This window comes from Borostomias antarcticus, assembly GCF_949987555.1.
Source record: "Borostomias antarcticus genome assembly, chromosome: 3".
Taxonomy (NCBI): Eukaryota; Metazoa; Chordata; class Actinopteri; order Stomiiformes; family Stomiidae; genus Borostomias; species Borostomias antarcticus.
Genome location: NC_140236.1, coordinates 9,714,165 through 9,741,618, shown reverse-complemented (window position 1 = coordinate 9,741,618; position 27,454 = coordinate 9,714,165). Strand labels below are relative to the sequence as shown.

Sequence of the window (27,454 nt, the reverse complement as noted above, 5' to 3'; positions counted from 1 at the left end):
GCCTCCACTGGGGGGGCCCAAAGAAATTCAGGGGAGGTGCGGAGGGATGGTTAGAAAAAAAATAATTATTTTTTAAAATGTCAATGGCTTTTACGAATGAAATGTGGTTTTTAAGGTCAGAAGATCGAAATAAATAATGGAAGAGATGTACTGTATAGTAAATTTGTGGATAGTGCAGAGAGAGCTTCCCCCCACAGGCATGAATGTATTGTGCGAAATCGTCATAACATTAACTAGCAGCAGGTGCCACCGAGCTCTAACTTAGCTGTGTAATGTTATGGGCTAGCTAACGCTGCCTTGCAAAATTGACAAATTTGGGGGGTTGGAGGGTTGGGGGGGGCGCAGGTGTGTCACTGTTTTCAGAGGGGAGGCCCACATTGATGGAGTTTAGGAACCCATGGTCTAATTTATCAATCTCAGTCTGAAGGAGGTCTTGACTTAATCAAGTGACCTGCTGTAAAGATCATGTGATGACGCTAGAAACGTGATCAAAGCTTAATAATATTTATTGAAGTTATATTAATCAATTATTAAAATAAAATGAAAACCCAATTCAATAATAGATGGAAAAATAAATGTGGCAATATGAAAACAGCAGAAAGGAAAAGAATGATGTCATAGATTATCACAGCCTATCCTTAATCCTCTAAGCTTAAACAACGCTTGGCATCAACATCACACACAGTAGAACGCTGGATGGTAACCTTACGGTATAGTGTGTTGGAAAGCGATGTGTCCAGAGGCGTTCTGGCTCGAGGAAATGAAGAAGCACGTGGCTGATGGTCACTCAGTTTTGATGCAGGGTGTAGCGCACCTGCGCTCCCGTTGAAACAGTGATGGTAGACTGTTGCCGAATGTTGATGTTCGCGGAGGTTCAGAGTTAAATTTCAGCACTGCTTGTTGCACAGCAACTGAAATGGTTCAGAGTTCAAAAGTTGCAAATGTCTCGTTCAAAACCTCTGCTCTCACCAGAGGTGGATCGTTTGAAGAGTTTGTGGAAATTCCTGAGACCCTGGTGTCGACTACAGAGATCTTAGCTAGCACGTAGCAGAATTGCTAGATTAAGCAATTCCACGGATAAAGATTGATTTTCATCTATCCGGCACAAGCTTGGATCCTGGGTTACGGAGAGAAAACTTGAGAGAAACTTTGAGAGAGAGAGAATCTGTCCGTCCCCACTTAAAAAGGACAGGAGACTGCCGTGTGTCCTGTTTGCATAGACAACACCAATTGATCACCCACACAGAGTGAGGGGTCTGTGGGCTGCTTTGACCCCCACTCACTTGGGATCATAAAAGGGTAGCAAGATTCTCTTAAGAGTCTGGAATCATCAAACATCCCTGTTATGGTTTCAACATATTACATTTCCCCAACATGCATAATCAACTGATTCTTGATTTCAGCTTCAGATTGATATCAAACATTGCTAGGTTGACTTAGCAGCATAGAACCAGTTATTTACAACACACAGTAGTAACACTGGGTTACAAATACAATGCATCAATGCCCATACTTTATTGTTAGGGCTTGTTCTCATGATGGTTGCATCACATCGTTGGGAGAAAGTAAATGCACTTTATTAAAGAAACAAGACAAAGAATGTTCATATTCCTTTGTTTCATTGTGCAAGTCTCTGTTGGGCCCACGTGGCCTAAGGAATGTGAGTACTATGGATGTATTACCCCAGAAAGAGTGGAGGACCATGGTGACCATTTCAAAGTACCAGTCCTTGCTAAAAGGGCTTTGTCAGGTTTACTGTGAGTTTGACAGGAAACAGTCTAAACAAACCACGTTTCTCCCTGTGTGACCTCCCATTGATTAGTCACTGTGTAGGGGGGGGTGGGATGTCTCTGGCTTCAGATCTTTATCAGGCATCACCAACATTCCAGTCAGTGAGATGGTCTCACAGTATGGTCTTTACAATATTTGTCATGTCCATAATGCTACATGTCCAACCCTTGTCTTCTCTCTTCCAACCAATCATCTCTTCCAACTTCTCTTCCAACTTCCAACAAGTCATATTTCTTCCAACAGAACATTTTTTTCTTCTGTGAATAAAACATAAATATGCAATACTCACTCTCTCTCTCTCTCTCTCTCTCTCACTCACTCACTCACTCACTCACTCACTCACTCACTCACTCACTCACTCACTCACTCACTCACTCACTCACTCACACACACCCACACAATGGTGCGCTCTGTCCCAATAGTACCAGGTGTTAAGTAGATGGAGTTGTTGTACGGTAACTGTGACTGTGCCCCTCATCGACGCTGCTTTCTCCTCGCACTCCACTCCAAACGCCCACACAGGCGGTCCACGCTGTTGCCAAGCAGCAGGAGACTGGAGCCCAGCACGGCGTATGGGGGGTTGGGGTATGGAGGGGGGTTCGGGGGGGGGGGGGGGGCGGGAGTGTAAGTGTAAGTGGGGCTGGAGGGAAAAGCACTTAACTTTGGGCTACAGCGCAACAAGTGTGCCTATCTGAACGCCTCTCTTTCCCAGCAAGGGTCGGGGGCGTTCACGCACACTGGAGGTGGTATGACGCAGTCAGCTCCCGCGTAGCCTACGCTGGGCTCTAGACTGTGAGGGGAACGATGGAACACAGGTTTGAAGGGGGAGGCGAGCCGTGGAGAGGATGATGGGACAGGTGGAGAGGATGATAGTATTAGGCTAGGCTCGTACTAATGCACAGCCTTGTGAATGTGAAATCCGAGCACTCGCATCGGGTCACAGTGTGGTGCGGTTCCCTGAAACGGCCGGGTTTCTACGGAGAACCGGCAGACAGAGAAGGCTGGCGCGCCAGCGATGGAGGTTCATCCCCAGACGCATTTGTGTGCGTGTGTCTTTTCTCCCACTCTTCTCTCTCTCTCTCCTGTCTATAGATAGACTCACCTACACACTGACACCTCCTGCCACTGTATCCAACCTGCTGGGTGGCCCAGCCCCCTCCCCCCCCCCCCCCCCCCCCCCCCCCACCGCACACACACACAAACCCTACTTCCGTTTCCTCCTCCTCTGCCATCTCTCCACTCCTCCGCTCCTCTTCCTTTCTGGACGATGCTCACCCCTGGCCTCTCTCGCTTTCCTGTATCTCTCTCCTCTCCCACTCTCTCATCTTCTCCCCAGCCTCCAGCCTTATTCACTGCTTTAAATACACACCGCATCAGTGTCGCTCTCAGTCCGCTGCCATGTGTTCTCCTGTCCTCACCCTTCCTTTAGTCTCTCTGCCCTCTCCCACCCTGGCCTGTGTGCTCTTGCTTATTCTTAACTTAATGCCAATGTGTTAGGCATGCAAATGTGTGTGAATTTGTGTATCCGTGCGTGCCCTTAACCATTGTCGCGGACCCTTTCTGTCAGACGGTGAGCACACGGCAGCAATGTGTGTGTGTGTGTGTGTGTGTGTGTGTGTGTGCATGAATGCGCGGAGGAGGAGGAGGAGGGGGCAGACGGAAGTGTGTGGGCGCTCGGCTGTGCTGAGTGTGCGGGGAATTCAGACGTATAAATAGTGACGCCCGTGATGCAGGAGTCAGATCCTTGATGAGCGTGTCATTACGGCACACATGTGGTGGTGAGACGCAGTAGAAATTAAATGCTGCCAGTTTAACATGGCCTTGCATAACAAGGACAGGTTTATTTGTCCAAACAAGCATATGTGCTTAGATTTCCCTCAAGACGCTGGAGATATTGTCGTTTTTACCTGTCTCATATTCAGGCTCAAAACTCAATTCAACTCAGGTTTCAATTAACCCTGTAATTCAACCGGACTTACTTCAGAGAAACAACACTCATAACTTTGAGTAACCTTTATTCAGTCCCTATAAATAGAGGTGGGGTGTGTGTTCAGCTAAAACAGCCAGCTCCATTAGAACAGCTGCTGTCAGGTTGTTCTATTTTAATTGGAGCTCTTATCGTTCATGAACGCTCCTTAAGCATTATTATAATCTCAAAGACCCACGTTGAACTAGTCACATTCGCTAAGAGCCTATCTCTTACTAGGCCCCCAGCACGCTGATACACTGGTGTCAAGCTGTCCCTGTCGGCCTGGGTTTTGGCCAATTTCAGTTCAACCCACTCTGACTCAAGGCTTCTTAGAGCAGTGAACTCAGACATATGGTCTCTCCGACCTACAAACTCTCTCCTGACACTCAGAAGCTGTCTTATATTAATGTCTAACCTGCTTACTCTCATCCATGTGGCCACCCCTCAGTGAGGGACTTCACCTGAACCCCAGGTGTCCTCCAGGTGACCTTCTGAAATGCCAGTGCAGAGTCCAGCTACAGAGTGACTCTCTCTGAGGGTGGTGAGATCTCTCTCCCTCTTCCTCTCTCTCACTCTGCCCTCTCTCTCTCTCTCTCTCTCTCTCTCACTCTGCCCTCTCTCTCTCTCTCTCTCTCTCTCTTTCTCTCTCTCTCTCCTCTGCCCCTCTCAGTGTGTCTCCTTGCCTAAGTGACCAGGACTGTGTGCCCTTGTCCGCCAGCAGCTGGCCCAGCGAGAGGCTGGCTATTTACATGCTAATCTCAAACCAACGCTCTTCCCTTTAGACCAGAGAGTCTGCAGATAGAATTAAACTTAGATAGAGGGGGATTCCAAAAGCACTTTGAAAGGCGTACATGTTTCATGTGTACTTTTTGAGTGGTTTCACATTTTTAGACAGGACGGCTGAAGATCTGCACAGTACACCACAGCGAGTTGTATGCAGTCATACAGTACGTAATCCTCTTCCCTCTGTCTTTCTCCTTCTCTCTCTCTCCATCCCTTCGTCCCTTTTTATCTTCCCTTCTCTCCCTAGAAAATGAAACTAGCTTTTGTGTTCATCTCTAGCGTTCATGCTCTCCATGGTCTGTGTGGTGCTGGGCTGGGTGTGGCCCCTGCTCCGGCTCCCAGCCAGTAGGGTGTGATGACGAGGGGCCGCTGGCAGACTCACAACCTTGACCAGCCCAGTTCTCATCTGCTTTCCTGAGGCTGCTAGTCAGTGTCTTGCTCCTATACAAGCTAACATGATCACATCATTAACATTAACGCATTACCACACCTCCACCCACCTACCTAACTCCTGTCTCTTTATCTCTCCTTCTCTCTGTCAAATTCAAATAAGCTTTATTGGCATGACAGGTGAAAAAACCCAAGTTGCCAAAGCAGCACAGAAAATCATCAACTTTGACAAACAAGAAATTAACATGCAATAATATACAAATATTAACAATACAATCAAAACCATCTAACAAAAATTCAAATTATAATATAATAACATGGAGAACGGGTAACATTTTTGTACAGATGTAAGAAACTGTACAGTAAGGTACAGAACTTTTCCCTTAATGTACAGTAGAACAGTCAATATCATCGATTTTTCCTCCACATAAGTACTGTATGACCGTTTCTGAGGACCAGGGAGATGAATAAACTCAGGATACATTGTATTTATTTTATCAAAGAAAATGTCTCTCAAATCTTTATTGCATTACATTAGAGTCATTTAGCTGATACTGCTAGGAATGGGAAAGGCTAAGAAACCCCAAAGCAGACACAGAAACAGGCTCAAGCTCAACGAAAGGTTTACTAGGTTTCTTTTACAAAAGGGAACAAAGAAGCAACTCCACAAAACTGGGTGGTTGGAGTCTACAGCAAAAGGGTTGAAGCAGTCTTCAGTCAGCTGGGCTGGCTGGCGTCACAAAACTGAAAAACAGGGAAAAACATATAAGACAAACGTCTCTTGAAAACATGCAAAACAGACGGCACAGCAAGGTCTACTAACATGTAGCTCAAACAACGAACTGGCACTGAAGAGAAGGAGCCCGGGGTTTATATAGGCCTTCAGCTGCTGATGAGGATGGGGAACAGGTGTGCTCGGCGAGGGTAGGTACAGGTGATTGCATTCCAGGCATACCAGAGCAGGGAGGGGCTGGGAGGAGCCAGAAGGCAGAAGGGGAGAACATGGCTACAGTGGAGAGGGGGCGTGACATATACTTTTATCCAAAATGACTTAAAATAATTGGATTTAACGCAGGAAGAAATAAGTTTCCTTCTAAAATACGTGACTAAGAGCATAATCTAGTGCTGAAGGCAAAGTGCAAGAATAGCAAACTAAAAATACAATAGGTGCTTAAGAACAAGGATTGTGGTAGTACTTCTTGAAGAGGTGAGTTTTTAGCCCGTGGCGAAAGATGGGCAGCGACTGCTGTCCTGACATCAGTGGGCAGTTCATTCCAGCATTGCGGGGCTAGGAAAGAGAAGAGACATGATCGTGTCGATTGACTGCAGGGGCCTCGGAGTGACAGGACAACCAGTCGCCCTGAGGTAGGAGAGCGTAGGGTTTGACCATGGCCTGGAGGTAGGAGGGAGCTTTTCTTTCATTGCCCTGTAGGCTAGTACCAGAGTTTTAAACTGGAGGCAAGCTGCTACAGGGAGCCAGTGTAGAGAACAGAGAAGAGAAGTTGTGTGGGAGAACTTGGGGTGGTTGAACACCAAGCGAGCAGCAGCTTTGTGGGTTCCAGGGGTTTGATGGCTGACGCCGGCTAGGGCCCCAGCCAGGAGGGAGTTGCAGTCCAGGCAGGAGATGAGGGCCTGGATGAGCACCTGCAGCTGCGCCATTTCGTTAAAGGGCAAATCCTCCTGATGTTGTAGAGCAGAAATCTGCAAGAGCATGTAAAAGATGTGATATGTGCCGAGAACGACAGTTGGTCCTCCATGGTCATACCCAGATTCCTCACAGTCCGAGTTGGCATCACCACTGTGTCTTCAATAGTGATGGCCAGGTCCTGGTGTGGGCAGCCCTTCCCCGGGAGGAACAGCAGCTCATTCTTATCCAGGTTGAGCTTGAGGTGGTGTGTCACCATCCACTCTGAGATGTCAGCCCAGCACCCACCTACTGTTTGCGTGCCTCCACTTGTGTGTTAGAAGGGGCAAATCACAGGACCAGTTGGGTGTCATCGGCATAGCAGTGATAGGTAAGAAGAATGCCGCTGACAGGTCTAGGAGTATCAGGACGGAAGAGAGAGAGCAAGGGCGTAGGTTTTCGTATGGACGGTCGAGGCCAAAATTGTCCCTACCAACTTTTAAGCAATCTTGTTCGCATTATCTTTGGAGTGCAGTTATATTAGATCATTTAGATGGCCTTCCCATAGTTTGGAAGGACAGAATGGACCGTACCATTTTGAGTGAGTTAGTTTGCATTATGTTCGGAGTTACATATTAGACCGTTAGCCTACCCCTTTCCTCCACTGTGAATGTGCCATCCCAGTATTTTTTTTTAAATTCACTCATTCAAACTCGATTTTTGATTGGCTTATTTGGCTGAGATAGATCGTTGCATTTTTTTTAATTTTCGCTGGATCTGAAGACCAACAGCCTTACAGACAGACGCTGACAGCAAGCCATACAGTTGTGATTCTGACAGCCGTTTAGGTACATCCACCACAATGTCGCCTCCCCCTCCGAAGAGGATGAGGGATATCAGGAGCTTTTTCTCTGCAACTGTAAGTAACGTTAGCGTTAGCTAGGTTAGCTAGCTACTGGTAAACTATGTTACTGTAAGTAGCTAACGTTAGGCAGTAGTGTTGTCACGATACCAATATTTGACCTGCGATACTATACCAGCCAAAGTATCACGATACCAAGTAGTATCACAATATCTCAGCATTTAAATTTTTATTTTATTTTTATGAACATGCAATGTATTTACAGTACATTACAGTACAGTGTAGTTACAATCACTTTATATGAGTGGTGCATGAATAACATGCATTTAATGCATTACATTGTAACTACAGGTAACACAGGGGCGGCTGCTTGTTTCTGAAATGAGATGGATGGGAAATGCACATTATGAATTATTAATATTAAATATTGAAAACGCATATCTAACAACAACAACAGAATCATCCATGTATACACATAAGTGTAGTATCACCAACCACGAGTAAAGGTCAGTGGAGGGTAGGGTTGTGATGATACACTAATCTCATGATACGATACACGATATTGGGTTGACGATAACAATATGATACGATACACTAAGGGCAGGTGTGAAGCGTTGCAGTAGTGCTGCTATTCACACCAATAGTGCATTTCTCCACATCTCTACTCCACTACACTTTATGAATTTAGAGCTTAACTGTTGTAATATCATGGATAGGCCTAGACAAAAGACGTGTTTGTTACCAGCGTTGTGTAGCCAGCGTTCACTGATATGCAATAAACATATCACGATATTGTTTTCACCTTGACGATACATATTGTGACGTTTCTGTATCGCGATATACAGTATTGTGGCACAATATATTGTTACACCCCTAGTGGAGGGCCACTGGGTTTTGGTTGATGGAAGAGACATCAACATACTTTATCTAGCTTTCACTTTCGTGAAAGTCAAAACCAGATCAAATGACCAAATGTCAAGAGGGGGATGTAATTGGATTATCATTGGATTCGTCTCAGCCTACATAATAATACCCAGGCCTCAGTTTAGCCGGGTAGAGTAGGAAGGTTTGGAATCCTTGCTTTTTGGCTTCTTCAATAGCCGTAGAGAACGTTCGGCGCCGAGTGACAGTGTGGCGAAGCGGACGTCTCGGTCCCGGAGCCTGACTGGGTTTTTTCGGGAGGCTTGTAGAATCTTGTTGCGAAGCATTTTACAGATAAGAGTCCGAGGGCCTCTGTTGTTGGAAACGAGAGGGCCGATGCGATGTGCTCGCATTATTTCCATCTGTCAGTCACCTAAGCTTGTAAACCATTTCGAGAGATTTGTGGCGATGAATTGGGAGGCCTTGGGTCCCTCCGCGCCCTCGGGTATGCCTAGTATGCGTACGTTGTCTCTCCGGTTCCTGTCTTCCAGATGAGGACAAAAACGTATTTAGGGTAGTTTGAAAGGGAAATAGGGGGTAAAGAGCGGGAGCAAAAGTACTACGCAGCCATCTCTTCTCTAGGTCACGTGACCTCTCCTTCCACATTTGTGAGTCAAATGTAATTCTTAATTACTTTGTGATTTGGTGGTTTCGGTTCCAATATGATAATCATTTTCTTTTTTTTTTTAGATGATTTGGGTGGGCCTTATTGATTGGTCTTTTTCCGGAAGCCCTGGTGTTTGTGGGCAGAGCTTCAGGACCAGCTGGCAGAGGGGACTCTTATCTTTGTTCAACTCTTGGCATTGAAGGGCTTTGTAGTGGTAGAAGTGGGTTGTCACTTGATTGGAAATGTTTGTAGAATTTGATGTCTCTCTTGTGAATTTTTATAATTAAAAGGTACATTAATGTCCAGGTTCTGCCCTGCATTCATTATTAGCTGTATGTTTTAGCACTATTCTGGATGCAGGGATTCCATTTTGGAAAATCTGTTTATTCACAATATACATGGTTTGCACATACTAGGAATTTGACTAGGGTAATGGCATACGCTGATGAAGATGACATAGGACAGGGTGCAGGACAGGACATGACAGTGCAAATGCAATACAAAATACCATGTAAACACATTATAATATAACAATACAACATAACCAACAAAACGAAAGGCACAATGCAAATGACTCAATATATACTGTACAGAATAGAGTGTGGTGAGTGTACAGTGTGTGTGCAGAGTGTGGTGTAAGTGCAAGTGGTGCAAAGGGTAAAGAGTCAGGGGGTTGGGGGGGGGCAAGCCTTGTTAATGAGTCTGACGGCCGTGGGAAAGAAGCTGTTTTTGTGGCGCGTGGACCCAGTCCTGCCAGAGGGGAGTGGGTCAAAGAGACTGTGATCGGGATGGGAGGGGTCAGCCACAATCTTTCTGGCTCGTTTTAGGGCCCCTGGAGGCGTGCAGATCCTGTAGGGATGGCAGTCTACAACCGATCACCCTCTCAGTAGAGTGGATGATGCGCTGCTGTCTGGCCTTGTCTTTATCTATTGTGGCGGAGATCCAGATGGTGATGGAGAAGGTGAGGACAGACTTGATGATGGAGGTGTAGAAGAGTACCATCATTGCCTTTGACATGTTAAATGTCCTCAGCTGCCTCAGGAAGTACTCTGCTGTGCTTTTTGATGAGGGAGCTGATGTTCAACTCCCACTTGATGTCCCGGGAAATGGTGGTGCCCAGGAAGCAGAAAGAATCAACAGTGGTCACTGGGGTGTCATTTAGTGTCTACAATCTACAATTCAAGTCTACAATCATCTCAACTGTCTTGAGAGCGTTGAGCTCCAGGTTGTTTTGGCTGCACCAGGTCAGCAGCTGGTCCTGATGCAGCTCTCCCACCTGTAGGCAGACACGTCACTCCCAGAGATGGGTCCGATGAGGGTGGTGTCGTCCGCAAACTTCAGGAGCTTGACAGACCGGTGGCTGGAGATGCAGCTTTTCGTGTACAGGGAGAAAAGTAGAGGGGAAAGAACACAGCCTTGGGGGGAGCCTGTGCAAGAGACATGCTTGCCCAGTTTAACGTGCTGCTTCCTGTCAGACAGAAAGTCTATAATCTATCTGCAGGTGGAGTCGGACACTCACAGCTGGGAGAGCACCCCCTCCAGAGTGGGCGGGAGGATGTTGTTGAAAGCTGAGCTGAAGTCCACATACAGGATCCTGGCGTAGGTGTTTTCTGCGTGTTCCAGGTGCTGGAGAATGTAGTGAAGGGCGGTGTTTACTGCGTCGTCCACTGACCTGTTGGCTCTGTAGGCGAACTGCAGGGGGTCCAGGAGAGGGTCTGTAATGGGTTTGAGATACGGCAGAACAAGGCGCTCAGAACCTTCATTGCTACAGAGGTCAGGGTAACGGTCTTGTAGTGATTGAGGCCAGTGATCCTTGGGGGGATGATGGTGGAGGTCTTGAAGTAGGCTGGTACACAGCATGTCTCTAGTGAGGTGTTAAAGATGTCAGTGAACACTGGGGACAGCTGATCAGCACAGTGCTTCAGCATGGAGGGGGAGACAGAGTCTGGTCCGGACACTTTCTGGGGCTTCTGTCTCTGGGCCCCACCCTTCACTACCATATAATATTATTGGGTCTATTATTGAATTTAGAATTTTGAGCCAGGTCCTAACTGCAATGTCAATTGGTAATTTTCTTTTGATGGCATACAAAGCCCTTCTTGCCTTCTCTGTCAGCTCATTCACAGCATCCACACCATGCCAAAATGTCCAGTGGAATTGATTTTGCTTTCCATTGACCGTTCTTACATAATTTTGTTCTTGACGAATTACACAATGTAATCAAAAAAGATTTCCTATCTATCCATCTATCTATCTATCTATCTATCTATCTATCTATCTATCTATCTATATATTTATCTATCTATCTATCTATCTATCTATCTATCTATCTATCTACAGTGTATATATATATATATATATATATATATATATATATATATATATATATATATATATATACATAGATGTGTCTCTCTCTCTCATTCTCTCTCCGGACTCATTTGTCTACTACCATACCACCTCTGCCTCACTGCTGTCAACATTAATGTGTGTTGCTTCAATTCAGTTTTCTCTTTCTCTCTTTCCTCTCTCTGTTTTTTGTGCTGACCCTCTGTGCGCCTTCTCCTCTCTCTCTCTCTCTCTCTCTTTCTCTCTGTTGTCTTTCTCTTGGTGTCTTCTGAAGTGCCAGGCGGCTGTCTGTGTCGAGCTATCCCACCTCTGCTCCCAGCAGCCCTACAGCAGCCAGCGCTGCCTTTGCCTCTGTCCCCCCCGGCAGTCGGAGTGTCCACAGCCTCTTCAGCCTCCATCAGTACTGCTGCCCCTCCATTGACAAACAGTCTCAGGGGGGAAGGTAAGCGCCTCCTAACAGGCCTGCCTGAGATCCCTCCCCCTCCCCCGACTCCCAAACTACCCCATACAACTTCACCTGTAGCTCCGGCAGGATCACCCAGAGCCTGGCGCCCCCAACACTCCTCCCTAGTCCCCTGCATCAGCTTCAGAGCTTGCCCTCCCGGCCCCTCTATCGCCCACCTGTGCAACCACTGCAGCACCCCCTGGTGAACTAGGCACTCTTGCCATTCAGTACTCACCCCCCCCCCCCCCCTCCCCCCACCTCACATGCAAAATCCCTTTCCCCAGTCCCGTCGTCCCCTGCTCTGTTATCTCGTCCCTGCGGGGGTTCGCCTGCCCTACCTGTCGCTGCACTGACCCTGTCCACCCAGATCAACCAGTTCACCTTAATCTCTGTCACCCCCCCACTGTGTTCTACATGCTTCACAGCCGTGACTGAGGAGGGAGGGCTGCCTCTTTAACGTCTTTAAAAAAAGAAATAAGAGCTCCTCGCTTTGAGAGGGCAGCAGTCATCTTCACCGAGTCACAGCTGAACCCACAGACTCCTCGCACCCGTCTCCCTCTTGCTGGGTGACTCTCCCGGCTCGCCTCTGTGACGAGCTGGAGCAGAACAGTGCACGCTCCAATACTGCCATCTAGAGGATGACCACAACACAGCCCATTCTGTTGCTTACTGCAGTTTGTTTGCTCTGCTGTCATGTCCTTATACTTCTGTATCACACTCGCTTTTTCTGTTATGTCATGTTTCTATGTTGCCAAAATGTTTCCCTACTCCGTCTGTCTGTCTGCTTGTCTGTCTGTCTGTCTGTCTGTCTGTCTGTCTGTCTGTCTGTCTGTCTGTCTGTCTGTCTGTCTGTCTCTTGGCCCTCTTCGCCCGTCCCCTTTGGCTTCTCAGAGAGGCGTCTGAGGACGAGGCCTCCCATCAGTTCTGCTGCCCCGCCTTGGGCTCCAGCAGCCCGTCCTCGCGATGACCAGACTGGTCTCTAATGAGGTCACTCGCCATGCCTCGGGCCAATCAGACTGAGTTCTGGGACTCTTGAGGGATTCGTACCTCGACTGGGATGAAGCGGGGACCTCGGTGATGGATAGCGCCACACGCAGAGACACCCGCTCCGGAGCGGGCGGATTTAGACTTTAGTTGCATGTGAATCGCATGTGAATCGCATGTGAATTCTAGCCTCAGTGTCAGTGATAGTTTGTGACCTTCACGGTACGCTGTTCAGTTTTGAGGTCCTACTGTACCAATATTACAGCTCATGAATCGTGTTTTTTCCGTCACTGTGTAATTCTCTCTCCTTCCCTCTGCTCACGTCTGTCACGTCTCTCCCAGTCCCAGCTGATCTCTCCCAGTCCCAGCTGATCTCTCCCAGTCCCAGCTGTCCCGCTTGAGTCACCTCTTGTTTCAATGAAGTCAGTATCTGTGTACACTCATGCACTGCCCAGCATCTTGCTCCCTTCTCTATAGATAGAAGGATAGATAAAGAAGACACTGAAGAAGACTGAATTTAAAAACTGTTAGTTTGGCTATTTTAAAATAAGACATACAGGTATCTGTTTGCAAGTGTTTAATATGTACTCATGCATATTCCTAAATGTTATGTGATATTTCTATATGACTCAAATAAACATCTGGCGTATAGGGGAAGACAAATCTTTTTTTTTAAACAAAATTTGATATGAGTATGAAGATATGAGTCAGAGTGTTTGGGTCTTTGTTTATGCGGCGTGAATCCATCATTCCCACGTACACCCACGCTTATCCTCACTCCTTTGTACAGCTTTGAACAGCAGAGGGCGTCACTCCTGTCTCAGAATACAAGACTGTGGTCAAAACGTCTCCCTCATAGACTGAGACTGATTTCAAATACGCATGAAAACACTAAAAGTGTCATGATTTACACATCAGGTAAGCTTCCTGCTGCTCTACCAGAGCCCTCCTCCCTCATGGACATGACGCTTCTACCCCACTCTCACTCAGCTGTGTTCATCTGACATAAAGCCATTACATGACATGAGGTGTGTGTGTGTGTGTGTGTGTGTGTGTGTGTGTGTGTGTGTGTGTGTGTGTGTGTGTGTGTGTGTTTGTGTGTGTGTGTGTGGGGGTGTGGGTGTGTGTGTGTGTGTGTGTTTCTGTAGGCAGTAAGTCATTTGGGAAACTGGGCGGGGTAACTGTCAAAACATTGTCAAGAATGTAGCCCGTAGAGCTTAGTGGGGTGAGACCATGTCAAAGTATGTGTGTGTGTGTGTGTGTGTGTGTGTGACTGACAGAGAGAGAGAGAGGGTGTGTCAACGGGTGTATTTTGTTATCAAGCCTCACCAGTCCTTGTGGGGCTCAAGCAGCAGCAGCAGCAGCACGGTGAGTCTTCTGCATTTCTGTGTGCTTTCTCTCACTAAAAAAGTAGAGTCACTGTAAATAGCCTTCAGTATTGTGTCACTTGGACTGTGTGCGGTTTGTGTATCATACATGTGTAACACAGCTTAATCGGGTCTGTGGTCTGTGTGAGAGCTCTTGAATTTCGGTCTAGGTTATTATACATTATTGTTTGAACAGCTCTAGATAATTGGACTGTCCCACGTTGGTGGAAGTGCTGATTGGGTTTCTGAGGGTCAGTGAGAGGTTACATTCTGCTTGTCATCCGACATGTCTGAGTGGTTCAATATGTGGTGTGTTTATTATAGACAGCACCAGAGGGGGAAGTGGAGCTGGAGAAAGTCATAATGTGTGTGATAATGAATGGGCGTTACCTTCGACCTCCCTCGGATGAAAGAGAACACTTGATCACAGAAAAACTAGAAAAACGTTACATTACAGTAGATTATATCTGACATGTCCTCTCTTTAAACGTGGAGATACCTGTATACTATACACACACATTGGTTTTGTGCTGGGAGTCACACATTGGAGAAGTGTACATAATTGGTGATTATGACACTTTTTTTTAACAATAAAACATATAATTTGAATGGTAAACAATCTTCTTTGGGAGGGGAGGTATGTGAAAGAAGGAGAGTTCCACCTCTTCAAATGGGGTGTGGACAGGAACGCATAGAATGCGAGTCTAATGATTTATGAGTGTGTTTTAATGTGTGTGCAGAGTATGTACAGAATGTGTGAGAGAAAGAAACATTTAAACGGTGAACTCGGGCCTTTGAGCGGGAGAGCAGGAACTCAGAGGAAGAGGCTATGCAAAGTTAGTGCACTGAGAGGTTCTGTGAATGCAGTCGGATGGAGGGATGGAGAGCGGTTGAAGGAGAGTTGGCGGCGGAGGAATGCTGGAATCTGACAGATGAATGATTCGATTGTTCTCTCCACAATATTCGCTTCTTCTGAGTCCTACCATGAAAGGTCTCGAACAAAGGGGCAGAACGTGGGCTCGTTTCCTGATTCACGCGATAAGCCTTCGGCGTCACTCTCCGCGTTCCGAGAAGAAAAGCTGGGCGACGACAGAATGTCATCACGCGCCGGATCCGACCGGATTTGAACGTACCGGATTTGAACGTTCCGGATCCGACCGTACCAGCTGCCTGGGTTCTTTCTAGTCTGTTGAAGTTTGGTTCCATATTGTTCGGAAACAAACATTGTACCTCTTTGATTTGTCCCTGTCCATGTGGATAAGGAAGATGTAGCATTGCATCTCACCAGCGGCGTTTGTGTGTGATGGGTGGTCACGTCCAAACAGGGTACAACGCCGGCAGATGCTGAGGGCCAGAGACACTTGAGGTACATGAGAGTGACCACAGGCAGAGAGAGAGACACCTGAGGTACATGAGAGTGACCACAGGCAGAGAGAGAGACACCTGAGGTACATGAGAGTGACCACAGGCAGAGAGAGAAAGACAGACAAGATGGTCGGGTTGGACACAGGGAAGCATATGGGGTGTGAGTTTGAGTTTGAGATTACAGTGGTCAGTCAAGGTGGGGGTCCATCTGTGGTCAGTCGGGGGGTGGGGGGTGTCCACCACTGAGTGGCCTGTGAGGATAAACTCCCTGTCCCACTTGTGAAGGGCTATGTCCTGCTGCTGGCACACACACACACATACACACACACATACACACAAACTGACAGATCGTCAATAATGGATGGAGGAGGAACAGGAGGCAGAGGACAGTAAGGAGGTGACACTGTGCTTCACTGCACATGACTCCTCAGCTATCCCTCTCATCCTCTCCTCTCCACCCCTCTCTCTCGCTCTTCGCTTCTCGTCTCTTCTTCTCTGCTCGTCATCCACAAGCGGCCATGGCGTCATAGCTACACCGCCTGTCAGTCTCTCGTCCCCGTGCCCTGAGAGGCAGTGAAAGTGAGGTCCAGACCTTAGTAGTGGACCAGCCAGGACCTCTCGGTGACTCTGTAACAGGACCACACTGTCCACTGCATTAAACATGAGGCAGCGATGCCATCTGTGACATGGCCACACTCATGATTAATACAACAAACATTTTCCTCATACGACTCACTCTATCACCACCACCATCATTCCATGGACGATAGAGATATTGCTACAGAGTTCTACTCTGTAGGCATGTAGAGTCAAACGAGTAGGCCGCCTGCTCCATTGCACTTGTGGAGATTGTAGCGATGTCCCGATCGGTTCCTACCTGTTGTTAAACTCTCTAGCTTTGACTCCAGTTTCCACTCCTTAAATGGAGCACTCTAGATCACCGAGGTAAGGAGCTAGCTAGCTATTTATACAGCCTAATGGAAGACAGGCCTGCTAAGAGCAAGCAAGAGTGAGAGGTTATGCTTGCAGGTGTGTGACGTGACCTACTGGCCTGCGGTGATATATGTGCTGGTGCCTGGTATGTAGAGACTGATGTTGGGACACGTCTGCTTTTGTGTAGAAAAAGCGAAACGGTGATCGTCTGCCGTCGTCACAATACCCACAAATCGCATCTACACCCACCGTGTTAAACATTCAATCTGTCACCATGGCAACTACGCTCTTCATCCCATCAACTGCCTCGCCGCCCACAAAGGTCTCACGGCAACCATCACCAAGCAACCTCCATTGGGTTCTCCGGTGCGTGGGGGTAGAAGAAGGGAAGAACGAGAGAAGATACGCAGAGTACAACTAAGGGCTAGAGTGATCTATCCAAACTAAGTCATCTGTCAAGGTCAGTTGACAGAATAAAGAACAGAATAGCGGAAGATTCTAGTTTAATATGAGGACAAAGTCAAATTGGATGTTTTCAAGTGTGTTTCGCACAAATGATCAGCCACAAATATTAGCCTACTGTAGATAATAACTAAGACAATATACTGTACTATAGATCATTTTCGGCTCTCAAAATGAACTGGACTCTTAACTGAGTTGCAGTAATGTGAAATTTCCAGTAGTGGTCAGAGTTGCATTTCTGAGCTGTCTCTCGCTCTCTCTGACTCCTGTGTTATGTAACGTTTGGTCCTCTGTGTGTTCTAGTGATCCATCATCACTTGGCCTGCTCTCCCACTCTTTGTTAGTAGTGAACGGACGGTGTTTATGTGTTGGCACAGGAAGTGTAGTTGAATGAGTGTAGAGCTTCCTTCTCTCCTACTGCCGTCGCAGTCCTGGACCGGGGCCAACGGTGGTGGGGGGGGGGGGGGGTCTCTGGTTCTGATGTGCTCTGGTGGGGAGCGTCAGCGTTGTTTGTCTGTTTCTCTGGTGTGGACCGTTAGTGTTGTTTGTCGGTTTCTCTGTCCTCCAGAGTTTCCCTTCCTCCACAGGAAGTCAGCGCATCCCGGGGGACAGGGAGAGAGGGGAGCCGTAGCCGCACAGAGGCCCAAAATACTGACCAGTCACAAACAAATCACAGCCACTGCGTCTACAGCCTTTTCTGTTCATAGAGAAACCAGACCTTATTATCGTTATTCGTTTGCGGTTGTTCTACGTGATATAAATAGCATATCAATTGAAAAAGAAAAGAAGGCAATAGGCAATGGAGGTTGACTGCTTTATAGCCTGAATATGTATGTTTTTCTCAACTTTTCACACGGCCACATCAACTGAGCCTTCCCTTTAGTATGATCCCGGGGGCGTGGCAGCAGGATGAGGAAACGCAGGGGGGAGCATGTGACTGGCCGGGGCCAAGGAGGCTGAGGGCTGGACAGCCCCCTCACTCCCTCGCTCACCCACCCACCAACTGACCTGGAGATTTTTTTTTCTCACACCGATTGGGATAGCTTTAGGAGGAGGAGGACGCTGGAGAACCTTTTTGGATCAGCTGGAAGATCTCGGTCTGGTAGACAAGGCCGTGTGAGCTGTCTGTTGCGGTTGTTTGTGTGTTTATGTTTGCGTGATCGTGTTTCATAATGGCTGGTTAGAACTGCCGTCTGGGGTGTGCGTGTGACTGTTAATGTAACAACCTGGTCTTTCCAGTCACGGGTGGAGTTAATGGAGTGTAATGAATGTCTGTGGCTCAACACCTGTTATTCATGAGAGAGAGAGAGAGAGAGAGAGAGAGAGAGAGAGAGAGAGAGAGAGATTGTAAACATTAGGACCCAAACTCAGTAGTACATTAACTGCCCTTAGACAGGACAAAGAGAAGGACAGAGGAAAGTAAAAAGAGCAGAGACCCTCACCCCTCGCACCACTTTGGCTTCCAAAGCAGGAAATGGCGCGTGACGTGGTCAGTTCCTCTGGTAGAAACGCTGCGCTGAGCTGTGAGACATCCTGATCACGTGGTGTTTGATGGCGAGGAGTGGAACAGGAGGCGTCTAAGTCGTCTAAATCGGTAGTATTTTTGTGAGCCTGGTCCTCTTCCTTCATGAGATCCAGCAGGAGAACCTTTATTCCACGCCGGCCTCATGTCTACATGTGAGTGACATCCGCTACCCCGGAAACTCAGTTGGGCTCACAATAACAAAGATGTTAGTCTGACTCCTGTCTTCCTCTCTCTCTCTCTCTCTCTCTCTCTCTCTCTCTCTCTCTCTCTCTCTCTCTCTCTCTCTCTCTCTCTCTCTTCCTCCAGTGTGGAGAGTGGGGGGGCCCGATGTCCAGACACAGCTGCCCGCTCAGACAGCCACTACAGCCAGAATCCCTTCCTGCGTGGCTCCGAACGCTACGGTGACACCAGCGCCGGGACCCCGGGCCCCAGGGGCCCTCCGTGCGTGGCTCCTCCCCCCAGCACGGCCAGCCTGGCCTGGGCCCTGCGCACGCGCCACCAGCCCGCCAGCTTGGCTCTCCGCAAGCAGGAGGAGGAGGAGAACAAGAGGTGCAAGGCGCTCTCCGACAGCTATGAGCTCTCCACAGACCTGCAGGACAAGAAGGTATCTAGCGCTGCAGCTAACCTTAACCCTAACAGCTATGAGCGCTCCACAGACCTGCAGGACAAGAAGGTAGCTAGCGCTGCAGCTAACCTTAACCCTAACAGCTATGAGCACTCCACACACCTGCAGGACAAGAAGGTAGCTAGCGCTGCAGCTAACCTTAACCCTAACAGCTATGAGCTCTCCACACACCTGCAGGACAAGAAGGTAGCTAGCACTTGGGGGTGGTTGTGTGGTATTCATTGTCGCTGTATGACTGAGATGCATAACTGGACAGTGATCTAGACATCTAGCCATTGTAAATATAACATTGGAATAGGAGTGATCTAGCAGGTTCTGTGTGTGTGTGTGTGTGTGTGTGTGTGTGTGTGTGTGTGTGTGTGTGTGTGCGCGTGTGCGTCTTTATCCCGCACCTCAGGCGGAGATGCTCGAGAGGAAGTACGGCGGGTCGTTCGTGAGCCGCCGAGCGGCGCGGACCATCCAGACGGCTTTCCGCCAGTACCGCATGAACAAGAACTTCGAGCGCCTGCGCAGCTCCGCCTCCGAGAGCCGCATGACGCGGCGCATCATCCTGTCCAACATGCGTCTGCAGTACTCGTTCGACGACCGGCATCAGCCGCAGCAGCAGCAGGCGCAGACTCAGACCCGCTTCGCCCACGGCGCCGGCGCCGGCACCCCGCACTCGGCCGTCTGCAGCCCGGAGAGGGAGGCCCAACAGCCGGGAGACTACACACACCTGGAGGACTCCTTCTCCAAGCAGGTCTCACTGCCGCCTCTTGCTTTACGCTACACTTTTATTTGTATTGGTACCGGATACGGTGGTCAGTTATGTCCAATAGTCCAATTTCAACTACCCACGGTTAACCCTTATTAACCGTTATTAACCCACATGAAGGGCTAGCTTTTCATCAGCGTAGCTGGTGAGAACGGTGTCTGCCCCACAGGAGACCCGGGTTCGAATCCCACCCTGGGCGTGGTCCGAAACGTACGGGTTACACATGTATTGGAATAAATTCACCATGTAATATTACAGTTAGAACTACCTGGGAGGTATTCCACAAAGCTGGCTAACTGAGCAAGCCTGACTTCTGCACAAAGTAAAACCTGGAGAGCTTTTCTTTAACTTCCAGTCCATGTTCAAGATTTGAAGAGTATCCAGGTTTTACTCATTGCAAAAGCCAGGCTTACTCCCCTGGATGAGGTAAACGCCGTCCTGCGTTGACTCTCTTCGGCTTAGCCCTCCTGTCCCTCTCATGTGCCCCCTCAGGTGAAGTCCCTGGCCGACTCCATCGACGACGCCCTCACCTGCCGCCCGGGGCGCGAAGACTCCCAGGAGGGCAGCGGCAGGGAGGGCGGCGGCGGCGGCGAGGATTTTGGCGACTGCGTGTGGGGCAGCGGCGGACACCCGTCTTCTCAGCGGGGACCGGGGGGCGGCGGCGGCGGGGGGGCAGGTGAGAGGCCCCGTGGCGGCGGCCGGGGCGGACTGAGCATGCATGGCGACAGCACCGCCACCTCCTACAGCGACGTCACCTTGTACATGGACGACTGCATGCCCTCCTCCCCGCTGTCGCTGGACCGCGGGCCCAGCAGCACCGACACGGAGTACTGGGGGCCCGGCGTGGGCGTGGGGGGCCGCGAGGACAGCAGGGACACCGAGGGAGGGGGCAGCAGCAACAGCCGCCGCAGCACCCCCTGCACCGAGTGCCGGGACTACCGCCTGAGGGGCACCCACCTGCCCCTGCTCACCATCGAGCCTCCCAGCGACAGCTCGGTGGACATGAGTGACCGCTCGGACCGCGGGTCCCTCACCAGGCAGCTGGTCTACGAGCAGGAGCCGGGGGCCGGAGGGGCCGGCTCTCCTCAGGGGACCCTCAAGCACGCCTCCAATGCGGCGGGGGCCCGCGCCGGATCCTCGGCGGCCGCGGCCCAGGGTCAGACCCGGACGCCCGCCGGCCGGCCCTTGCCCACGCACGTTCCCCACCACGTGGCGCACCACCACCACCACCACCATCCTGTCCACCACCACCACCAGTACCCAGACACGCCCCCCTCCTCCTCCTCCTCCCCCCCCCAGCAGCCCCCCACCACGCCCCTCTCCTCCTCGTCCTCCGCGGCGCTGCCCCCCGGTGGCCTGGAGCAGCCGTGCTGCTCCGACGGGGACAACGACTCGCTCAACTCCACCACCAACTCCAACGAGACGGTCAACTGCAGCTCGGGCTCCTCGTCACAGGACAGCTTGCGCGAGCCGCTGCCCCCCCTGGGCAAGCAGACGTACCAGCGGGAGAGCCGCCACAGCTGGGACTCGCCGCCGTTCAACAACGACGTGGTGCAGCGACGCCAGTACCGCATCGGCCTCAACCTCTTCAACAAGTAAGACGTCCGTAAGGCAGGGAGCTCAGCCAGGTTGGAGAATGATGATGTTGTCACGAGTTGAGGGTTTTATTCCTGTTTGACGCATGCACAGTACACTGCTCACGTTGTTTTGTTTGAGCTGTTAGATTAACGGTGCAGTATGTGGTTTGAGATATCCTGTTAGACTTCGGTACATGAAAGAATTTGAAAAATGCAGCCACCAAAATACCCGCCCTTCCCTTCAGGCCTCCCTACAAAGGCATTCTCCCAAACTGGGGGAAAACCACTTGCTAGGCAGGTACAGTAGGTTGGTTGACAGGCAGGTAGGCCAACCAATCATTTAAACTTGCCAACTCAAAATTCATTTCGACACCCTTATTACAGCTCTGTGACTTCCACAGATTACGGATTCATTTCATTTTGGTGTCAGAGCATTTTATTTATTGATTGCTGACCGGATGTAATGAGAATAGCAAAAAATATATAATAAAAGTGCTCCTGAGCCAAACCGCCTACTCCACCTTTAAATACTGTATCTGCGTGTGTGAACTGGGCCGGGGTGTAACATGGGATGTTGATCCCGTCGGCAGAAAGCCAGAGAAGGGGATCCCGTACCTGATCGAGAGAGGCTTCGTGTCGGACACGCCCGTGGGGATCGCTCGCTTCATCCTGGAGAGGAAAGGCCTGAGCAGGCAGATGATCGGAGAGTTCCTGGGCAACAGACAGAAACAATTCAACAAAGACGTACTGGAGTGAGTGACAGATTCAAGAGATCAAGGAAAAAAGCAATCCCCAACTTGAACTACTGAGTCAACTTCTCTAATTATCCATTGTAATGTATGTCATGGCATTTCTTTAATAGCTGGGACTAGATTGATTGAAATTAAATTCAAGGCGAGATAAATCTAGCAGAGAGAGAATAAACAAGCCTCTGTGTCTCTGGTCCGCTGTGTTTCGTAGCTGTGTGGTGGATGAGATGGACTTCTCAGGGATGGACCTGGACGACGCCCTGAGGAAGTTCCAGGCCCAGATCAGAGTTCAAGGAGAGGCCCAGAAAGTCGAGAGGCTCATAGAGGCCTTCAGGTGTGTGTGTGTGTGTGTGTGTGTGTGTGTGTGTGTGTGTGTGTGTGTGTGTGTGTGCGTGTGCGTGTGCGTGTGTGTGTGTTTGCCATGTGGGATGACGATCTACACCTTCTCCTCTGTCTCTCAGTCAGAGGTACTGCGTGTGTAACCCAACCCTGGTCAGACAGTTCCAGAACCCGGACACCATCTTCATCCTGGCCTTCGCCATCATCCTCCTCAACACCGACATGTACAGCCCCAACGTCAAGGCCGAGCGCAAGATGAAGATGGAGGACTTTATCAAGAACCTGAGAGGTGACACACACACTCACACACACAAAAACAAAAAACATACAGTTTCTGTCTAACTTCCTACTCGATACTGCTTCCCCTTATGATGTTCAAAACATCATGAATGGGGCCAGGACTTGCTAGTACACTGACATTAGCATGTCTTAGCATTTGTATACTTTTATTAAAGGTGCAGTGTGTAGAATTTTGTGTTTAATCCCATGAAAATAAGAATCATTTTTGTTTCGTTACCTTAGAATGAGCCCTTTATATCTACATAGAGAGCAGTTGCTTCCACGGAGGCCGCCATGTTGCACCATGTAATTGTATTCAGTTGGTTGCAGTCTGCAACCTCACCACTAGATGTCATCAAATGTCACACACGGCACCTTTAAACAGTGTTCTGTGTCCCTTGTGTGTACCAGGAGTGGACAACGGCCAGGATATTCCCAGGGACCTACTGGTTGGCATCTTCCAGCGTATTCAGAAGTGGGAGTTACGGACCAACGACGACCACGTCTCCCAAGTGCAGGCCGTGGAGAGAGTCATTGTGGGCAAGAAACCTGTGAGATATCTGAACATATATATGATATCTGGTGTATACGTTACAACCAGGGCTATGAGCCTAGCTGACCACTTCACACTTTGTGTGTGTGTATGTGTGTGTGTGTGTGTGTGCGTGTGTGTGTGTGTGTGTGTGTGTGTGTGTGTGTGTGTGTGTGTGTGTGTGTGTGTGTAGGTACTCTCCCTGCCTCACCGCAGGCTAGTGTGCTGCTGCCAGCTCTACGAGGTGCCGGATCCAAACCGACCCCAGAGGACAGGAGTGCACCAACGAGAAGTCTTCCTCTTCAACGACCTGCTGGTGGTAAGGATTCCAGCGACACGACCACTTCACTCTGCAGCCGATCCAACCGGTCACGGCTCTTTTCTGTCCTGGCCGGTCGTGCTCCCCACTAACATCAGGACAGCAGAGTACTACCCTGACCTTTCATCTTAGCACTTATTGTATTTGTATGTGTATTTAGTTGTTCTTGCACTTAAGCACTGGTTAAACTCTTAGATGCGTGTTTAGAAAGGAGATGCATGAGTCCGGGCGAGTAGTAGTACTTATAACTACCTACGTTGAATGCACTTATTGTAAGTCTATTGGATAAAGTCTATCGTAATGTAATGTGTTTGAGTTTTACTTGAGACAGAAAAACTGTGCCTTTGCTGGATGGCGGTACAAGGTGTTTGTCCTCCTGTCTCAACCTTGTCCACTTTACATGGCTCCCCAGGTGACCAAGATTTTCCAGAAGAAGAAGACATCCGTGACGTACAGTTTCAGACAGTCCTTCCCTCTGGTGGAGATGCAGGTCCACATGTTCCAGAACTCCTGTGAGCTGCCATTTTGACTCGTCTTTCTTTCTTTCTTTCTTTCTTTCTTTCTTTCTTTCTTTCTTTCTTTCTTTCTTTCTTTCTTTCTCTCTTATTTTAAGACTACAAAAAAAACTGCAACAAAATGCAGTGCAATGTACAAATTATGATATACTGTTAAAAATAAAGGAGCAGAGCCAATTCCAGTGTATGTACTACACAGAATGGGGTGTGGTGAGTGTTCAGTGTGTGTGCAGAGTGCAGTGTCGTAGGTCAGCTTTGCGCTGCACTCTGCACACACATGAGTGAGGTTGCTCTCTCATCACACTATTATTTGACCGTGGAGATGTTGAAGAGACAGTGTTTATCTTATCAGGCCAGACAGAAGGAAGTTGACAATTGAGGTTAGCGTTTCATCATGTCTCTCTGTGTGTCCCTCTCAGACTACCCCCATGGTATCCGGCTGACATCGGCCGTGTTGGGTGGGGAGAGGAAGGTCCTTATCGTCTTCATGGCACCCAGTCAGCAGGACCGCGCCCGCTTCGTTAGTGACCTGCGAGAGAGCATCGCTGAGGTGCAGGAGATGGAGAAGTACAGAGTGGAGTGTGAGTGCCCCCTGCTGGCCCTACATGTGGAACTACACCTCTCCATAGGGTGCATGGTGATGCTCACTGGTTCTTGTTTTCTCTCTCTCTCTCTCTCTCTCTCTCTCTCTCTCTGTCTCTCCTACTCTCTGTAGCGGAGCTGGAGAAGCAGAAAGGTGTGATGCGCCCCAGCCTGCTGAGCGGAGGCGTGGTCGGAGGAGGCGTGGGCGTGAAGAGCGACGTGGTGAACGGCAGTCTGGGAAGACCCAGCCTGGACGACAACTACTCAGCCGGGGAGGGCCTGAAACGCACAGCGCTCAGCTCCTCCCTCAGGGACCTGTCGGAGACAGGTGAGACGACGGCAGGCGAGACGGGCAACGCCGTTTCACTTCCTGTCCCCAGGATTGGACGGGGAGTATCTGTACAGAACATCCAAGTGCTATGGTCACCAGTAGATCTGTGGACGGAACTGTACACACAGAGGGAGACTGTCTATTGGGCCTGCTTGATGATCGCCTCCTTGCTTCTTCTGGCTGCATTTCGTTCTGTTTACTTAAGCACAGTGAAACACAGCTGCCGCAGCTCATATTTCTTTAGATATATCATATCACTCATATTACTATTACTTTCACACACACGCACGCACACATACAAACGCACAGGTGGATTTTACTACACTCCACCTATTTCAAATGAAATAGGCCCCAAACCACCAGGGGCCCCCCACCGACTTAACACAACCGCACATATTACATATAGTAATGGCTCTTGTGAAACATTCTGTGGCTGTGTTTCCATCTCGCCTAACCTGATTTTCCTGGCTGGGTACAGGGAAACGTGGTCGCAGTAACAGTGTTGGTTCCCTGGACAGTACCATGGAAGTAAGTCTGAGTGGATAGACCTGCTCCTGAAATATCTGTGCATACTAGCTCACCCCCACAGCAGAAGCACTTATTCAGTGTGTGTGTGTGTGTGTGTGTGTGTGTGTGTGTGTGTGTATGTGTGTGTGGGGGGAGGAGAGAATGGCGCTACGTACTGTACGTTTAAAATGCATGTGCGTGACCTTGCATGCCTCAGTGCCCTCACTAATAGCCCGTGTGGTCTGTTTCAGTGGTCTGTCCTTGGTTTTCCAGATGTGTCCTGTTATGTGTGTGGTAGTGTCTCCTGTGATTCATCGCAGCCATGACGATATGACTTGTCCATTGATACAGATGCCTCTATGATGCCTCTATGATGTAAATGCCTCTATGATGCCTCTATGATGTCATAGATACAGGTGCCTCTATGACGCCTCTTGTTCTTCCACCAGGGCTCCATCGTTAGCAGCCCGAGGCCTCACCTGCGCTACCCGGTGCCGCCGGGCGCGGTGCCCGCCTGCTACGGAACAGAAGACTACCGGCTTCAACGCCCCATCCTGAGCCCCGGGACGGGGGTGGGGGGTGGGCCGGGGCAACTACACAGCGCTGCTGGGACGGGAGTTGGGGGGCTTCCCGGCAGCGTCGAGAGAGCGGGGGGAGCGGCGGCGAGCGGCCTCCCCAGCGGGGGGGGCGCGGGGGGGAGCAGCAACAACCCTGGCTCCTTCCTGGGGTCGCTCTTCGGCAGCAAGCGCATCATCAAGCCGCCGGGGCCCCTCATCCCGCCGGGGCCACCTTACCCCGCCCCCGTCCCCCCGCCTACTACGGGGGGACCCCCTCCTCACTCCCCTTCATCTCTGTGCCAGTCGGACGGGGGCCCCTCCAAGATCCAGGCGCTGCATGCACAGTACTGTCACGCGGGCGCCGTGCATCCCCCGCCCCCCTACTACCACCACCACCGCTACCACATCCAGGCTGGGCCCCACGCCTCGCAGGGCGCGCCGCAGAGAGGGGCCCCGCCCTGTCGGCCTCCGCTCGGCCCCCTCCCGCACGTCCCGCAGCGCCCACAGCTGGCCCACCTCTCCCAGCATGGCATACAGGTTCGCTACGCCAACCTGCCGCTGGGCTTCCCACCCCCCCCTTCTCCTCACTCCCCGCTCTCCCCGAGTGCGCAGTTCGCCGCCCTCTACCACCACGCGCCGCCGCCGACGCCTGCTGCGCACCCCGCCCGGGGCCCGGTGGCGGGCCTAGGCGGCCCCGCCCCTGGCGCCAAGCTCCCGCTGACCCTGTCGCACTCGCACCCGCATTCGCACACCCACCCCGGGCACGTGCACACGCCGCACCCGGCCCCCCACCCCGCCCACCAGGCGCACTTTATCTTCGGCACGCTGCCCCACCAGCACCACCACCACCACCACCACCAGCCGCTGCCGTCCGGCTCCGTCAACGCCCACCACGCCACGGCCACCGCCGCCCAGTATCTGCCCCAGTACCCTCCTCTCTCTTCCATCCCCCCTCCCCCCCCCCACTCCCCTTTACCCCCCCCTTCCTCCCCCCTTACCCCTCTTACGCCTCTCTCCCCTCACCCCCCCCAGCACCCCGGTCTGCCCCAGCCCGGGCCCCAGGCGTCGGGTCCTGGGGCCACTGGCACCGTGGGCAGCTCCAAGTCCAAGCCTATCAACCGGATCAGTACGGTGGTCTGAGCAGGATGTGGCCGCACCGCGGCAGGAGTCAGAGGTCGGACGGGAGGCAGGAGGAGGCGGGCGGGGCCAGGGTCAGGTCCAGGGCTCGGGCGGAGCAGGACAGCAACAGCAGCGGCGCCAGTGACAAGAGGAAACGCAGTTTACTCCGCCTCTGCTACTTCCACCTCCGCTTCCCGCACATGTAGAGAGGGCGGGGAGAGAACACGGGTCTGAGATGAACACACAACGCACACGCACACACACACACACACACACACATAAACAAACACAC

General features: G+C 50.4%; 1 protein-coding gene across 1 annotated transcript in view; it reads left to right on the top strand.

Annotated features, from left to right (window-relative positions):
• The window catches only part of iqsec2b (IQ motif and Sec7 domain ArfGEF 2b), a gene marked incomplete at both ends in the record, with an annotated part of 40,441 nt that extends 13,258 nt beyond the window's left edge, over positions 1-27,183 (top strand). The window contains 13 exons of the mRNA XM_084436388.1: positions 18,684-18,981; positions 19,400-19,741; positions 20,249-21,351; positions 21,924-22,085; positions 22,294-22,416; positions 22,544-22,710; positions 23,112-23,251; positions 23,426-23,551; positions 23,964-24,063; positions 24,486-24,647; positions 24,782-24,976; positions 25,458-25,507; positions 25,936-27,183. Of these exons, the coding sequence (XP_084292514.1) occupies positions 18,684-18,981; positions 19,400-19,741; positions 20,249-21,351; positions 21,924-22,085; positions 22,294-22,416; positions 22,544-22,710; positions 23,112-23,251; positions 23,426-23,551; positions 23,964-24,063; positions 24,486-24,647; positions 24,782-24,976; positions 25,458-25,507; positions 25,936-27,183 (4,216 nt within the window). The remainder of the gene's footprint in view (positions 1-18,683; positions 18,982-19,399; positions 19,742-20,248; positions 21,352-21,923; positions 22,086-22,293; positions 22,417-22,543; positions 22,711-23,111; positions 23,252-23,425; positions 23,552-23,963; positions 24,064-24,485; positions 24,648-24,781; positions 24,977-25,457; positions 25,508-25,935) is intronic.
• Positions 27,184-27,454: the final 271 nt, after the last annotated feature.